The sequence below is a fragment of the Scyliorhinus canicula genome, chromosome 1 (assembly GCF_902713615.1).
Source record: "Scyliorhinus canicula chromosome 1, sScyCan1.1, whole genome shotgun sequence".
NCBI lineage: Eukaryota > Metazoa > Chordata > Chondrichthyes > Carcharhiniformes > Scyliorhinidae > Scyliorhinus > Scyliorhinus canicula.
The window spans coordinates 169124457-169142501 of record NC_052146.1 but is presented as its reverse complement, the minus strand read 5'-3'; the positions used below and the strand labels follow the sequence as shown (position 1 = coordinate 169142501).

Sequence of the window (18045 nt, the reverse complement as noted above, 5' to 3'; positions counted from 1 at the left end):
GGACGGACAGGAGTTATGCGGAATCCCCGAGGCCAGAGTTACTCAGGAAACAACAGAAGCTGCAGGGCGAATTTGGGGTGCTGATTACAGGCAAGGCTGTAGAGCAGCTTAGAAAGGTAAAAAGAGCGATTTATGAGAATGGGGAGAAGGCCAGTAGAATGCTTGCCCAGCAACTGAGGAAGAGGGAAGCGGCGAGGGAAATAGGGAGGGTAGTGGATGGAGAAGGTAATCTAGTGAGTGATCCAGCAGGGCTGAACAAGGTCTTTAGGGACTTTTATAGGAAGCTGTACACTTCAGAACCACCCGGGGGACCAGGGGGGGGATGAGGTGATTCCTGGACGGACTGACCCTCCCAAGAGTGGGGAGGGGGTTGGTGGACGGACTGGGGGCCCTGGTTAGGATCGAAGAGGTATTGGTGGGCCTGAAGGTCATGCAGTCGGGTAAAGCCCCGGGGCCGGACGGGTATCATGTGGCGTTTTACAAAAAAATTTGCCGAGATAGTGGGGCTGGTCAGGGTCTTTAACGAGGCAAGAGACAGAGGGAGTTTACCCCCGACAATGTTGCAGGCCACCATCTCGCTCATTCTGAAACGGGATCAGGACCCGGAGGCCTGTGGGTCATACAGGCCAATCTGCTTGATCAACGTAGACGCCAAGTTACTGGCCAAGATTTTGGCGACCAGAATTGAGGACTGTGTACTGGATGTAATTGTGGAGGACCAAACCGGGTTTGTAAAGGGGAGGCAGCTGGTGGCCAACATAAGAAGGCTGCTCAAGGTGATTATGATGCCCCCGGAGAGTAGGGAGGTAGAGATCGTGGTAGCCATGGATGCTGAAAAAGCTTTTGACCGGGTCGAGTGGGATTATCTGTGGGAGGTACTAGGACGGTTCGGGTTGGGATTCCCGGGGAATTTGGCCGGTTCTCTGGATACAAACTGAACATGGCTGAGAGAGAGTTGTTTGTAATTCAGGCAAGTGGGCAGGAGAGTAGGCTGAAGGAGTTGCCGTTCAGGCTAGTGGGGGAGAGTTTCCAATATTTGGGGATTCAGGTGGCATAAGCTCAACCTGTCCCGACTGGTGGAACGAGTGAGGGAGGAGGTCCGGAGGTGGGATGCGCTCCCGCTGTCATTGGCGGGGAGGGTGCAGACTGTTAAGATGACGATTCTCCCGCAGTTCTTGTTTGTTTTTCAGTGTCTCCCCATCTTTATCCCGCCGTAATTCTTTAAAAGGCTGAATAAAATTATTCTGGGATTTGTATGGGCAGGGAAGTCCCCTGCGGGTGAAGAGGGTGATGCTTGAAAGGAGCCGAGGAGAAGGGGGCTGGCGTTGCCGAACTTCAGCAACTATTACTGGGCGGCCAACATAGCGATGATAAGGAAATGGATGGTGGATGCGGGGTCGGTTTGGGAGCAGATGGAGGCTGCTTCGTGCAGGGGCACTAGCTCAGCAGCCCTGGTCACGGCGCCTCTGCCGCTTCCGCCGACATGGTACTTCACCAGCCCAATAGTGGTGGCGCCTCTTCAGATATGGGGCCAGTGGAGGAGGCATGCAGGGGAGGTGAGAGCATCGGTTTGGATCCCAATTTGCGGCAACCACCGATTTGCCCCGGGGAACATGGACGGGGGGTATCGACCGTGGAGAAGGGCAGGGATTGTGAGGATGGGGGATCTGTTCCTGGAAGGGAGCTTTCCGAGATGAGGGTGCTGGAGGAGAAGTTTGGGCTGGCGAGAGGAAACGACTTTAGATACTTACAGGTGAGGAATTTTGTACGCAGACTGGTGCCGTCCTTCCCACGTCTCCTGCCGAAGGGGAGGCAGGACAGGGTAGTTTCTAGGGGAGAGGGTAGAGTTTCAGACGTCTACAAGGAACTAATGAGAGCTGAGGATACGCAGACCGAGAACCTGAGGCTTAAGTGGGAGGAGGAGCTCGGAGAGCCCTGAGCAGAGTAAACACGACCGCAAAATGCGTCAGGCTCAGCCTGATCCAGTTTAAGGTCATGCACCGGGCCCACATGACGGTGGCCCAGATGAGCAGATTCTTCGGGCTGTGGACAAGTGTGATAGATGCGGCGGAGGGCCGGCTAACCACGTACACATGTTCTGGTTGTGCCCTAAACACGGGGTATTGGCAGGGATTCGCAGATGTCATGTCCTGGGTACTGAAAACTGAGGTGGTAACGAGCCCGAAGGTGGCAATCTTTGGGGTTTCGGAGGACCCGGGAGTCCAGGAAGAGAGAGGCCGACGTTCTGGCCTTTGCTTCCCTGGTAGCCCGGCGACAAATACTGTTAGCATGGAGGGACTCAAAAGCCCTCCGAGGGCTGAGGTATGGCTATCGGACATGGCGAGCTTTCTTGGCCTAGAGAAAGTCAAGTTCGCCATGAGAGGTTTGCTAATAGGGTTCGCCCGAAGGTGGCATTTTCAGGATTAACGCCCGGTCCCTGGGGCTACAGAGGCAGCAAAAGCAGGGAGAAGGCACAGTGAAGAGAAATGTCAAAAACAAGTAAAAAACGGCCGTGAAAAAAGCAGCTGAAAGTCCGTCGGGGATTGGAAATGTTACCGCGAGGACAGCAAGGGAAGTGGAGGCTGGGACACCAGGGGAGACCGCATTGCCCACGGCTGAAGAAATGATACGGTGATGGCCGCGGAACTCGAAAAACAGTTCACAAAGCACATGGAGGCGATTTGGAAGATGATGGGGGCGGTATTGAAAGTGCTGGTGGAGGAGGCAATTACCCCGGTGAGGGCGGCGGTATTGAGCGCCATAGCGGAGGTGCGGGAGTAAGGCGAGGCGCTGAAGGAAGTGGAAGAGATATTATTGCAGCACAGCGATCAATTTAAGAGCCGTGAGGTGATGATGCAGTTGTACAAAACCTTGGTCAGGCCACATTTGGAGTACTGTGTGCAGTTCTGGTCGCCTCATTTTAGGAAGGATGTGGAAGTTTGGAAAAGGTGCAAAGGAGATTTACCAGGATGTTGCCTGGAATGGAGAGTAGGTCATACGAGGAAAGGTTGAGGGTGCTAGGCCTTTTCTCATTAGAACGGAGAAGGATGAGGGGCGACTTGATAGAGGTTTATAAGATGATTAGGGGAATAGATAGACAGTCAGAGACTTTTTCCCCGGGTGGAACACACCATTACAAGGGGACATAAATTTAAGATAAATGGTGGAAGATATAGAGGGGATGTCAGAGGTAGGTTCTTTACCCAGAGAGTAGTGGGAGTATGGAATGCACTGCCTGTGGAAGTAGTTGAGTCGGAAACGTTAGGGACCTTCAAGCGGCTATTGGATAGGTACATGGATTAGGGTAGAATAATGGAGTGTAGGTTAACTTCTTAAGGGCAGCACGGTAGCATTGTGGATAGCACAATTGCTTCACAGCTCCAGGGTCCCAAGTTCGATTTCGACTTGGGTCACTGTCTGTGTGGAGTCTGCACATCCTCCCCGTGTCTGCGTGGGTTTCCTCCGGGTACTCCGGTTTCCTCCCACAGTCCAAAGATGTGCAGGTTGGGTGGATTGGCCATGAAAAATTGTCCAAAATTCTATGATTAACCTAGGACAAAAGCTTGGCGCAATATCGTGGGCCGAAGGGCCTGTTCGGTGCTATATTTCTCTATCTATCTATCTTACCTCGATGGGGAAGGCGATGTGGAAGGTTATAGAGATCAACAAGGGTCTGCAAGCCAAAATGGATGACTTGGAAAACAGATCCAGGCGACTGAATCTGAGGATTGTGGGTCTTCCCGAAGGAGTGGAAGGCCCGAGGCCGACTGAGTATTTTTCCACGATGTTGGCGATGCTATTGGAGGAGGGGGATGACCCCTCCCAATATGAACTAGATCAGGTTCACCGGTCGTGGAGGCCTGTACCAAAGGTGGGTGAGTCGCCGAGAGTAGTGACTCTGTGTTTTCGTAGGTACAGTGTGAAGGGGAAGGTCCTGTGCTGGGCAAAGCAGAAGTGGTGGTGCAGTGGACTGGAGCTGGCATACGCATATATCAGGACTACACGATGGAGCTGGCGAACAGCCTTCGGGGATTGGATGGCATTGAATGTGGGGGGGGGGGGGGGGGGGGGAGACTCTGTAGGTCAACGGTGACCATAGGCGAATCCTGATTCCTTTTTTATTTTTTTCTGGGTTTTTTTCTCCTTTCATTGTCCTGCCGCGGGAGGGTTTGTTTTATTTGATGCTTATATTGCCAGGGGGGTGGTTGTTTGGGGTGATGGGAGGATGGGATCGGTGTTGTTAAGGGAATTTACTTTGTATTTGTTACCATTTACTGTTTGTGGGTGGGGTGTAAATTTTGAAGAAAACGGAGAATAAAAATATTTTAAAAAGTAAAGTATAATTGACAATGGGATTAAATTAATAATGGCAGATTCTACAATGGTTAAAAGCGCCTTTCTGCAAGTGTTCCAATATTATTTGAGAAAAATGTAGCCGTGTCTTGCCTATGACACTAGTGATTTCAATATTTTTCATTATCTTCAACTTCCTCTGCCATCTGTTAGGTTTCACGGGGAAATAAGGTAGATTTTTAAGCTAAAGATTTTATTTCCATTTCCACTGTAAATATAGAATGCAGTGAATATCTTTTATGTCACAGCAAGCTGACTAAATTAAATGTTAAAATATTTAAAAATCTAAACTTCTTCACAAAGGTACATGGAGGACATATGATTCTCTTTGGGAATAAATACTCATGTAGCTACTGTGGACAGGTAAAGAGCTTTGTCCAATCTCACCCCAGCTTCTTTAGCTATACCCATACCTCAGATAAATGAGCAGTCGGGCATCCAGCTCCCAGGCCTAAGCAATGTTTCTCTGACTACTAAAAAAAAGTGTATATGAACAGTCCTGGTAACTGCTTCCAATATTTTTTTCTGGAAGGGACTTATTCACCCTTTTCACTCCCACCAAATGTACAACAATATGGGGAATGTAGCAACAAAAAAAATCAGAATATGTGATGCCAGCCTACATAGCTACAATTTAACTTATTTACTTAATAAATTCAGCCTTTAATCAACACAACAGTCTCAAAATATCATGAATACTTCAATAAACAGACCAGCAGAACTCTCCATTCAAACTGCCACTCACTGTGCCATGGCCATTTGATTCAAAATAAACACCAATATCAAATTCCTGAGCTTTATGGTGCAAATATTTAACTCCTGTATTCACACAGTACACCGGAACCTAAGAAAAACAATAACAAACATTAGGAATCAGACAACAGATGCAGGAATGTCTATGTCAACAATTCATTTGTATACGGATACTTAATTTGCTTGGCTGCACGCAGTGTTAGAACTTTATCCAGTAAAGTTACACATTACGATAATTAAATATAAAAATGTTACAAACAACTTTTGAAACTATTAAAGTTGAGAAACAGTCTTGTCTCAGAATTGTATTACCTTCATGACTTCTTCGATGTACCTTGTTGAGCTCCCATTTGCATAGGCAGTCTGCACTACTGCTATCTGCAAGTCCAAATCTGCCTGAGCAATAAAAAAAAACAACAATTAGATGTACAGCCAAGGAGTTTCACTGCTTTGCTTCATTGTTGGACAAGTCTTTTAATAACACCATGGGCCAGGCTGCACTTAATTGAGAGCGTGACAAGGCGGTAAATTCACGGGAAAGGCTAGAACCGCGCAGGATGCTGATCAGTTTGCAATCTAACCAGCCCGCTCCCCTGGGCAAAATCAGAATTCCGCCGTAACGTGAAGAGACACCAATCACCACTTAAATCCAATCTCTATACAATTAACAGCAGTGACCCCCCTATCTAACGGCCCGCTGTGATCTAACGGCATCCTCAGCAAGTGCTCACGCGAACGATGACGAGTACTTTTTAAAAATGTGAAATTGGCAGACGGATTCTGCATGGACCCGAGGAGGCGAGTAGCCATCTTCACTCATAGGAAAAGAAGCCATGGGCACTGGGCTGCCACAGTGCTCAGAGAGGGATGGGGGAGCCTCGGTTGGGGTGGGCCGCTATCGGTTGGGGGGGGGGGGTGGGGGTTGCGGAGCAGTGGGGTGGCCGCACATGACCTGGGCTAGGCTTTGTGGGAGGAGGGGGCTTCAGCACCATGGATCTACCATGCCAATCCTAGGACCATGTGGTCCCGTTCCAGGGGGCACCCCAGCCCCACCAAACTCCCACTTGTAGTGATAGCATGGTTGTGTTGAAATTCACCAACTGACCACTAGGAGTTTCATTAGTATATAAGTGAATGTTAGAATCAGGTTATCTCAAGACTGACTAGGGAACTGAGAGGGAGTTTGCTTGTGCATGTTCATACTGTTTTTCACCTGTTGTTTTGTATATGGGTTGACCCACAGTTAATGTTAATAAATTGTTTATAGCTTTATCTAGGAGTGTTCTTATATTATAAATCAGGACATCCAACAAGAACACTACACCACTGACCATGGAGACCTCTGGCCATGCGGCTGAAGGCTATTGCTAATTGGGAATTGGCAATTGTAGTGAAGTGGGTATTTCACACATCCCGAGTGGATTCCCGGGGTAGGCATGCAATGTAGCATGTGGGATTATTGTCTAGCATCCAAACAGACTGTGAGACCGGGATATTGTGCCTGAACACTGCGGGAGACAACACCACTGACGCAGGGGCCAACATCCAAACACCCAGGGTCTGGGCCCCAGCACTGGGGACATTTCCGCAACCAGATTGTGGGTATGTGCACAGGGGAGAGAATCAGCAGGTAATTTTCCCAGCGGGTGTCTGGTTACACGGTGTGGAATTCGGTGAGTAGGGGCCCCGGCTGCAGCTGGGGGTGCATGGGCATGGTGTGTTGGAAGGGGGGGTGGTAAGGAGGAGCAATCGGGGGACTACTGGAGAGTCCCAGGATGGAAGACACCACTGGTTCTCTGAGTTTAAGAAAGGTAACAGGGATAATCCAGGAAACTATAGGCCGATGAGCCACACGCCGGTAGTAAGTAAATTATTGGAGAGAATTCTCAGGGACAGGATTTATACCCGTTTGCATAAAAAAGGATTATCAGTGATAAACAGCATGGTTTTGTGAAGGGGAGGTCATGGCTATCGAGTTTTTTGAGGGCATGACAAAGACAATTGATGAAGGGAGGGCGGTGGGTGTTGTTTACATGGACTTCTATTATGAGCCAGGGTTTAGAGAACCCCGAAGTGTATCATGGAGTTCACCTGACCCACAACTTTTAATAGATTTAGGTTATGGGGAGCACAAGGGCCCACTGTACAGGTGTGGTGAAAGAGATCTAAAATATTTTTTTTTAAAAACAATGCTTATTATATGAATCCAGTTAACATTTTATAAACACACAGTAAGCATCTTAGCAACTTTTAACTCAAAATACTTTCTCCCAAAGAATACAGTACTCTATAAGTAGCCCTTAATCTTTCCCAGCAACATCCACAAGACAAATACTCTCTTCAACAAAGGCAGCAGGTTTAAATTCTCTACTGAGTAGTTATCACTTTTATATTAGCAAGTGATCTGAAGGCATTCTTTTTATGCAGAGAGATATCAAAATTACACCTTGTTTGGCTGGGTGCAGCTCCAACTCTGAAAACGAATCTATACACACACTGCAGCTGCCAGCTCAAAAACGAAAGTAAAAGCAGACAGACTGCCCAGCTCCACCCACACTGACATCGCTGCAGCTATTTGATAAACACCCATTTCTTAAAGGTACATCCACTACAGCTATTTGATAAACACCTACTTCTTAAAAGGTACTCTCACATGACACTTCAGTAAAGTGTTTGACAAGTTGCCTCATGGCAGACTGGTACAAAAGGTGAAGTCACACTGGATCAGAGGTGGAGTGGCACGGTAGCACAGTGGTTAGCACGATTGCTTCACAGAAGCAAATCCCAGGTTCGATTACCGGCTTGGGTCACTATCTGTGCGAAGTCTGCACGTTCTCCCAGTGTCTGCATGGGTTTCCTCCGGGTGCACCGGTTTCCTCCCATAAGTCCAAAAAGACATGCTGTTAGGTAATTTGGACATTCTGAATTCTCCCTCCATGTACCCGAGCAGGCGCCGGAATGTGGCAATTTGGCGCTTTTCAAAGTGCTTCACTGCAGTGTTAATGTAAGCCTACTGGTGACAATAAAGATTATTATTATTATATGGATACAGAACTGGCCTGGTCACAGAAGGCAGAGGGTAGCAGCAGAAGGGTGTTTTCCTGAATGGAAGGTTGTGACTAGTGGTATTCCACAGGGATCGGTGTTGGGGCCTCTGTTGCTTCCAGTATACATAAGCGATTTGGAGGAAAATGTAGCTGGTCTGATTAGTAAGTTCGCGGATGACACCAAGGTTGGTGAAGTGGCAAATAGTGTTGAGGACTGTCAGAGGTTGGAGAATTGGGCAGAGAAATGGCAAATGGAGTTTAATCCGGACAAATATGAGGTAATGCATTTTGGTAGGTCTAACATAGAGGGGAAATATATGGCAAAACTCTTAGGAATATAGAAAGTCAGAGAGATCTGAGCAATCTGGTCCACAGATCTTTGAAAGTGGCAACACAATTGGACAAGGTAGTCAAGAAAGCATACGGAATGCTTGTCTTCATTGGACGGGGCATCGAGTATAACAACTGGCAAGTCATGCTACAGTTGTACAGAACGTTGGTACGGCCGCACTTGGAATGTTGTGCACAATTCTGGTCGCAACACTACCAAAAGGATGTGGAGGCTTTGGGGAGGGTGCACAGGAGGTTTATCAAGATATTTCCTGGTCTGGAGGGTGTTAGCTATGCGGAGAGGCTGAATAGACGCAGACTGTTTTCATTAGAATGACAGAGGTTGAGGGGTGACCTAATAGAGGTCTACAAGATTATGAAGGGCATGGATAGAGTGGATGGGCACGCACTCTTTCCCAGGGTGGAGGGGTCAGTCACTAGGGGGCATCAGTTTAAGGTCTGTGGGCAAAAGTTTAGAGGAGATGTGCAAGGCAGATTCTTACACGGAGGGCGGTGAGTACCTGGAACGCATTGCAAGGGTTAGGGTTAGAAGCAGATACATTAACAGCATTCAAAAGGCATCTCGACAAATACATGGATAGGATGGGTATAGAGGGATACGACACAAGGAAATGCTGAGGGTTTTATCCAAGGATGGTATCATGACCGGTACAGGAGGGCCGAAGGGCCTGTTCCTGTGCACTGTCCTTTGTTGTCAGCCTCACACCCTCTCCAATTCCTTACAGATGTTACACAGGATGGACGATATCTTGGACCCCGTGGAACTTGCCCTAGTGATGCTGCTGACAGGCCAGGCGGCCAAAAGCTGGAGGAGGCTACAACAACAGCGTTGACAGAGGCTTGAAGCGGTGGCCCATGTGCATGGCTCCACCCCACACCCTGAGGTCCCGGCCATCCATCCGGCCAGGAAGGGTCACAGAGGGGGAGGCCCGCGATGGCCCAAGGTGTACAAGCGTCACATTTTTTTCAGACAGATGACGGACAGCCTGTGCCTGGCAGACTTGACACATGGAGGAGGAGGATCCCCACTCCAGGTAGCCGTCAAGGTCACCATAGCCCTGAACATCTATGCCTCATGATCATTCCAGGGCTCGAGCAGGAACTTGTGCAGCATATCACAAGGTACAGCCACAAGTGCAGCAGTGACCTAGAAAACTATATAAACTTGGACATGGACCAGGTCCAACAAGATGTCTGGGCAGCAGGATTCTCCGTAATTGATGGGATGCCCCAGGTCCAGGGGCTAACAGATGGCACTGTCGTCGCATTGCACATGTGCCACCTGGGAGTGTCCTAAATCAACAGGAAGGGGTTCCACTCCCTGAATGTCCAGCTCGTGTGTGACCATAGCATGAAGATCATACACATGTGCACGCTCCCCAGGAAGTGTGCACGACAGCTACATCCCGGGGCAGTCAGACATCCCCGGCCTCTTCGCGTACCACCTCAGGATGGCCAGTTGGCTCTTGGGGGATAAGGGGTATCCACTTAGGACCTGGCTAATGACGCCAGTACGGAGTCCGGTGAACGATGCAGAGATGTGATACACCGAGGCCCATGCGGCTTCAATGCCCCAGCCCCTGTGATAGTGAACTGCAGTACACCACCCAGTTAGTCACCTGCTTTGTGGTGGTCTATGTGCTCCACAACCTGGCATAGCAGCAGGGCAACGTGTTGGAGGTGGAGCAATATCTGGCCACCTCCAAGGAGGAGGACAAGGAAGCACCAGACCAGGAGCGGCTGGATGACTGGGGAGATGGGGCTTGCAATTGGTGCACCCCAAATGGGCCGGTGATGTCAGCTCCAGATCCTGGATGTGGTCAGCTGGAAGGATGAGTCCGTCTGTATTACATTAATAACTCACATTTGACAGATCATTTGGATGGGGGCCGGTGGAACCTCACCTCCGTGCCATGGGCTGACCTCTATGGTAGTCACTGCTCGGACCCTGGCCACCTCCACGACCTCCAGGGCCCATTCCTCATAGGGGGCCAGGATTCTGATGTACGGCACCCCGCCGTCTGGTTCCTCTCCTGTCAATTGCTGGCCAACGTCTCCTGGGAGCCCTCCCGTCAGGAGTGATGTGGAAGGGGGGGGGATTCGGGGGTTCAGTGCAAACTCGCCAGAGTGGCCCGCTGGAGGTCGTTGGCCTTCTTGCGGCACTGGGTGCCGGTCCTCCTGGTCATGCTCCCCGAGGGGAATGTCGCTGCCACTTCCTCCCAGGTGCCACTTGCTGCCCAGTGGCTGACCCTCCATGATCCTGATCCTGGGGGAACAGGGCATCCCGCCTGACCTCTACCGCTTCCAGTAGTCTGCCCAGGTCGGCACTGCTGAATCACGGGGCTGGTCATTTCAGCGACACGGCTGCGAGCCGAGTGGGGTTGGTTGTGCACGATCGGTTTAAGTGCTGCTCTCACTTGTTAGCAGGAGGCTGGCAAGAGTTATTATAATCGCACAGCCTTGCTTGCCGCCTGTTCGGATCAGAGAAGGCTCAGACATCAATCCATTGCAAAGGACCAAAATACCGGAGTCATAGGATAGTAACAAATTTTGCTGGATATTCAAATCTCTAGAAGACTTTCCAAAACTGCTTTGTATAAAGAGACAGAGGAAGGCCACGTAAAGCTACTTGCACCATTTCAGGCCCTTTTCTTGGATTTGTCAAGTGACAAAAAAGTAAGATCAAGGAACAAAGAGCTGGTTCTCCTGGATGGCCAGAATCCACATTGGGTCTTCTGGAAAGACCACTTCGCTGACATACAGGAGGCAGTTCAGAAATATTTGTTTGAGAATCTTCCACAAAGTGATCAGAAGGGAACTTATCAATCCCATAAATAGATTTATCACACTCTTCGAAAAGTGAGACATTGATGATATTGCGGAAGTTGGGAGGGTGTACCTTTTCTTCCAGATTTTTGTAAAAAGGTCCGACATTTTGAGCGAGCATTCAGACCACCAGCTTTATGGATCTCAGCAGGAATGTTATCTGGATCACATAATGGAATCAGGCAAACCTAAGAGGGCAAATGGCTCAAGTGAATGCAATGAATAGGTTTTATGCCACAGAAATTAGACCATATGAAATGGAAATTACAGCTTCTCTAACAAGAGACACTGAGACTAGGCCATAAGATGTAGGAGCAGAAGAAGGTCATTTGACCCATCGAGTCTGCTCCACCATTCAATTAGATCATGACTGATCGGATAATGATAACCCTCAACTCCACTTTCTCGCTTTACCCCCATAACCCAATTCCCTTACTGAATAAAAATCTATCATGTATCAGCATGATTCGCCGGTCCCCTCCCACACTTCTCACACCCGTCTTCCCCGACCCCCCACCCCCGGAAAAAACCCACTCATCTGAGTCTTTACTCTTTGATTATGCCCTCTGGTCCTGGACTCTGCCACAAGAGGAAACATTCTCTCAGCATCTACCAGCTTAAGCCTCCGAGAATCATTTGTGTCTCAATAAGGTCACCTCTCATTCTTCTAAACTCCAATGAGTACAGACTCAATTTACTCATCCTCTCCACATAAGAAAATCCCTCCATACCTAGGATTAACCTAGTGAATCTTCTTTGGTTGCCTCCAATACCAGTATATATTCCAAGGAACCAAAACTCTTCAGTGTTCCAGGTGTGGTCTAACTAGTACCTTGTATAGTTTTAGCAGGACTTCCCGACTTTTAATACTCCATTCCCTTTGAAATAAAGCCAGCATTCCATTTGCCTTCCCAATTGCCTGCTGAACTTGCAGTCACCCTTTGGGTAACTCCTCCCATTTTGGGAGAGAGTAGGGATTATAGCATCAGGATCCCCATGAACCAGATTTCCTTGCACATAAAGCTTATTCCCATCGGGCAGATTTTAAGAGGGGCTGGTTTAGCACACTGGGCTAAATAGCTGGCTTTTAAAGCAGACCAAGACAGGCTAGCAGCACAGTTCAATTCCTGTACTGACCTCCTGAGCAGGCGCCGGAATGTGGCGACTAGGGGCTTTTCAGTAACTTCATTGAAGCCTACTTGTGACAATAAGCGATTTTCATTTTCATTTCATTTTCAAGGATGACAGATTTCTTAAAAGGACATTAGTGAACCAGGTGGATTTTCACAATAATTTGATGTTAGTTTCATGGCCATTATTACTGAGACTACCTTTTAATTTGAGATTTTTAACTAAATTTAAATTCCACCAGCCGCCATTATGGATTGGGACCTGTGTTCTCGAGAACATCAGCCTACATTCTACATGCCGTGTTCATGCTGGATTTCTGCAAAAGCAACTCATCTAGTCCCACTTTCCTGCCTTTTCACCTGTAGTCCTGCAGGTTGTTGCAATGGGGGTACGGGGGCAAGTGCAAGATTAATTTTAATGTAGAAAAGAATGAAGCAATTGATTTTGGTCAGAAGAACAAGGAGTGGCACTGTGAAATAAAGTGGGTACAGAAACAGAGACCTGGAGGTATAAGTGCATAAATTATTGAAGGTTGCAGTGCTGGTCAAAAAAGTGGTGAAAAAAGGAAAACACATCTTATAAATGGAGGCAGAGTAATAAGGCAAGGAAGTTATGGTTTACAGACAGGAGTCGTGTTCACATTGGTACCAATGGCATAGGCAGAAAGAGGGATGAGGTTCTTCAGCAAGAAATTAGGAAGCTTGGTAGCAGATTGAAATGCAGGACCTCAAAGGTTGTAATCTCTGGATTACTCCCAATGCCACGTGTCAGTGATTACAGGATTAGGAGCTGGTTTGTGATGCAGAGAGAGGCTAACAGTGTAGGGTCAATTCCCGTACCAGCTGAAGTTATTCATGAAGGTCCCGCCTTTTCAACCTTGCCCTTCGCCCGAGTGAGGGCAGCGATAGCACAATGAGTAGCACTGTTGCTTCACAGCTCCACGGTCCCTGGTTCGATTCCCGGCTTGGGTCACTGTCTGTGTGGAGTTCGCAAGTTCTCCCTGTGTCTGCGTGGGTTTCCTTTGGGTGCTCTTGTTTCCTCCCGCAAGTCCCGAAAAACGTGCTGTTAGGTAATTTGGACATTCTGAATTCTCCCTGTGTACCCGAACAGGTGCCGGAATGTGGCGACAAGGGGCTTTTCAAAGTAAATTCATTGCAGTGTTAATGTAAGCCTACATATGACAATAATAAAGATTATTATTAGATATGGTGATCCTCAGGTTAAATCACCACTAGTCAGCTCTCCTCATCGAAGGGAAAAGCAGCCCATGGTCATCTGGGACCATGATGGCTTCACAAGGAAGAGAAACAGACCAATGCTCAACTTTCATCTGTTCAACAGATTAATGTGTGGCTGGAGAGAAAATTTTCAGAGCTACAGAAAAAAGACTAAATGAGTTGCTTTTGCAGAGAGCCCACACAGACACGATGGGCCTAATGGTCTGCTTCTCTGCTGTAAACATGGGTGTCTGGAACAATGATTAGGGGACAGTCCAGAAACAAAAAAGGGGGTTAAAACATAGAGCTAAACGAGCCTTAGAATGATAAATGATTGATCACATAAATGTAATACTTAGTTTTCTGATTTACAAGTACATTGTATTTAAAATGTAAAGAACTAAAATAAATCAAACTTTGGAAAATAACAAAAATGCAAAAAAAAACACTCCACAACGTAGGAACACTGAAGCAAAGGTAGAAAATGCTTTAAACAGTTGGTCAGTCAATGTGGAGAAGGTGCGGAGGGGGGTTTGATTCCCAGTGGGTCAGAATGGAGGAATGTTTGTGCAGGGGGTCGGGATTGTAAGCACTAGCGACTGCGCCGCTCCCGATGGCCCCGGGGAAATACTCAGGGAGTAATAATAGCTTCATTGAGAATTTGGAGGCAGTTTTGCCAACACTTCGGGTTGGGGGCAGGGTCAAGGGAAATTCCGATTCAGGGGAACCACAGATTTGAGCCAGGGAAGTGGGATGGAAATTTTTGGAAATAGGGATTAAGACACTAAAAGATTTGTTTCTTAGGGGCCGGTTTGCAGGATTGAGGGAGCTGGAAGCGAAGTATGGGCTGGAGCAGGGGGAAGTGTTTAGATATATGCAGGTTCAAGACTTTGCCAGAAAGGAGATCCAGAGCTTCCTGGAGGAACCGGCTTCCACATTCCGGGTGAGGTGCTGACGACAGGGGGACTGGAGAAGGGGGCAGTGTCGACGGTTTACGGAGCTTTTTTGGAAGAGGAGAAGGCACCACTGGAAGGGATCAAAGCAAAGTGAGAGGAAGAGTTGGGAGAGGATATGGAGGAGGGGTTCTGGTGTGAGGTGCTCCAAAGAGTGAATGCCTCCACCTCGTGCGCGATGTTGGGGCTGATACAGCTGAAGGTGGCATACAGAGCACACCTCACAAGGGCGAGGATGAGCCGATTCTTTGAAGGAGTAGAAGATGTGTGTGAACGTTGCGGGGGAGAAAATGTGAAAAAGGAGAAGGATAAAAATACTTTTTTTTTTTTAAAAACAGTTGGTCAGGCAGCATCTATGAGAAGAACAGATGAATTAATGTTTTAGGTGTGGACCAGACAATTCTGATGAAGGGCCCACAATGAAACGTGAAAATGTCTGCATTCGCCACAGATGCTGATAAATGCCAGCGATATTTATGATGAATATCAACATGGTAAAGATGACTTATAAGAATGTATTACCTTGGCAAGAAGCTCCTTGAGGAATATAGTAATTAAAGTTGCAATCTTATCTCCATCGAGAAGACGGAAACATCCGGATTCATTAATGTAATAGTATATAATTCTGTCTGCATCACCATCAAACGAGCAGCTTCGTTCATTTACCTTCATGTCTAATCCTGTAGCAATTAACAAAGTGGCTATTAACATTTTCCTGATTATTAGGGGAGAAAAGAAAATAACCAGAAACTATCCTTTTCAATTGCAATGCAGCCCACAACGGTTACAATATCAACACATCTCCTTGTTCATAAAACACAGCTAGTCAAACTGCAATCTATTCTGAAAGCTAAATACTTGAGATACTGGAAACCTGAAATATAAACAGAAAATGCTGCAAATACTCAGCAGGTCTGGCAGAATCTGCGCAGTAAGAAACAGAGTTAACATTTCAGGTCAAGAACCTTTCTTCAGAACTTCAGCACCAGAATGGCTCTCTGGGATATTGCTATCAAGATTATAATTAACATTTTTTTTAGATTGATGCTTAGTCTTGAAAGCACTTTCTTTTTCCCAGAAATTAAATGTGGTGGACTTCCGGTGATGGGGAGTCGCACATCAGGTGGTTTTCCTCCATAAGGCAACATAATAGGCAAAATAAGCAGCAGCTCAAGAGGTGGCAAAGGCACCAGGAATTGCAGCAAAGGACAGGAGCGGCGAGCAAACAGGTCAACAGACCCACAAGAAGCCACCCCTGAAAGGGGGAGACCCGGAAAGCGAGCACCCCACCTGCTAGGCGATGGATGGGCGATGCTCCTAACCAGGGAACTAAAAGTGACGAAGGACTATATCAAGTCAAGATAAAGAGGCAGTCAAGGTGGTCACCATGCAAACGGCACTCAACGTCATGCTATGAACAGGGGAGCCAGCTCATAGGAGGGAGGGCGAGGGTAGCAGAGCGCAGGAGAGGGTGAGGAGGAGTTAGAAGACAGGGCTTTCGAGGGGGTTGGATCGACCCTGGGAGGGGGCCACCACAAAAGCAGTAAAGCTAGTGCCAGGAGGCATGAGAGAAGGGGACCGTAGCGCATCTCCCACTGGGGAGAGCGTCTGGCAGGGGTAGATAGAAGAGTGTAGATATGGGGGGAATGAAAACCACGGGGGGGGAACAAAATGACAAATGGGGGGGGCTCTAGGCTGGCTTCAGCAAGTTAATCCTGGAAATGTGGAACAACATGGCACCGTAAACAGCCACTATGGACTGTCCCTAAACAACGGGAAACCTCTGAATTCGACTCGCCCACAAAAACTCAGCTAGCCAAACTAGTCAAACCCGGAGAGAAGGAATTCTCATTTTTTTTGGCAGTACACATGGTCTACACCCGCCATTGATTTCTTTGTAGTGGAGAAATTGGTGCTTCCAGAAATAGTAAGAGCAGACTATTCCGCGATTGTAATCTCTGAGCATACTCCACATTAAATGGATGTGAGCTTGGAGTCGGGCCATGCCCAATGCGCCACACGGAGGTTGGACACATAGTTGCCGACTTTGTTGGCTGACCCCTGGACGGTTACAGAGCCAGGGAGACGGTATGTCATGGTCAACGGTGTCATGGATGGGGCACCAGCTGTCCTGGTAACGTGTACGCGCCCAACTGGGAGACACAGAATTTATAAAGACTATGGCGGAAATCCTCAACATAAATATACATCAACTGATCATGGGGTAGTGCATTTTAACTGTGTACAGAACCCACTGATGGACAGATCAACCCCCAGAATGGGGAAAACGGCAGGCATGGCGAGAGAACTAGGAACCTTTATGGAGCAGATGGAGTAGTGGACCAATGACGGGTCATGCACCGGGTGAGAAGGAATTCTCATTTTTTTTGCCAGTACACATGGTCTACACCTGCCATTGATTTCTTTGTAGTGGAGAAATTGGTGCTTCCAGAAATAGCAAGAGCAGACTATTCCGCGATCGTAATCTCTGAGCATACTCCACATTAAATGGATGTGAGCTTGGAGTCGGGCCATGCCCAATGCTCCACATGGAGGTTGGACACAACCCTCTTGGCCAACAAGGCCTTCTGCCAGAAAATACCACAGGCCATAGGCGAGTACATTATGAACAATCAGAAAGAGGCAGTCTTACCTTCCAAGTTCTGGGAGGCATGGAAGGCTGTGATTAAGGAAGAAATTATCACCTGTATGGGCTCTCTGAGGTAGGGACGGGCAGCTAGGCAACAACTGATCAACTCCATCCTGGAGGCCGACAGGCGGTACCAAGAGACCCCAACCATAGAGCTTCTGGAGAGGATAGAGCATCAAATGGACTTTAACCTGCTATCCACCAGGAAAGCAGTGCACCACGCCACCAGACATGGGGGACGTTTTATGAACACGGGGACAAGGCTAACTGCCTGCTGGCTCACCAGCTGAGAAAGCAGACAGTCAGGATCGAAATAGCCCAGGAAAAGGACAACAGAGGCAGACTGGTAGCCGAACCAACAAAGGTCAACGGGGACTCGGGGATGTAACAGTTCCTTGATGGACTGGACATGCCAGTTGTAGGGGAGCTGGACTGGGAGAGGTTATGCAGAGCATCAACTCCATGCAGGCGGGGAAGGCGGACTTCTACAAAACCTTTGCAACAGCACTGGCCCAGCATTTGGTGGAGATGTTCGCTGACACGCTAGTGAGGGTCACCCTGCCTCCAATGTTAACACAGGGCATCATATCGCTGATACCCAAAAAGGACAAAGATTCAAAGTGCGGATCATACAGACCTATTTCGCTGCTCAATCTAGACGCAAAAATACTCACAAAAGTCCTGGCGAAGAGGCTGGAGAACTGCATACCAGAGGTGGTCGCAGAGGATAATGACCCCATCCGGGGAGAAAACACCAGAGGTGA

General features: G+C 48.1%; 1 protein-coding gene across 2 annotated transcripts in view; it reads right to left on the bottom strand.

The window, feature by feature from the left end:
• The window catches only part of pgm3 (phosphoglucomutase 3), a 121343-nt gene that overhangs the window by 13205 nt on the left and 90093 nt on the right, over positions 1 to 18045 (bottom strand). For both annotated transcript variants that reach the window (XM_038802424.1, XM_038802433.1), the window contains exons 7-9: positions 15154 to 15311; positions 5419 to 5502; positions 5099 to 5197 (exon numbers count right to left, since the gene is read on the bottom strand). In XM_038802424.1, the coding sequence (XP_038658352.1) occupies positions 5099 to 5197; positions 5419 to 5502; positions 15154 to 15311 (341 nt within the window). The remainder of the gene's footprint in view (positions 1 to 5098; positions 5198 to 5418; positions 5503 to 15153; positions 15312 to 18045) is intronic.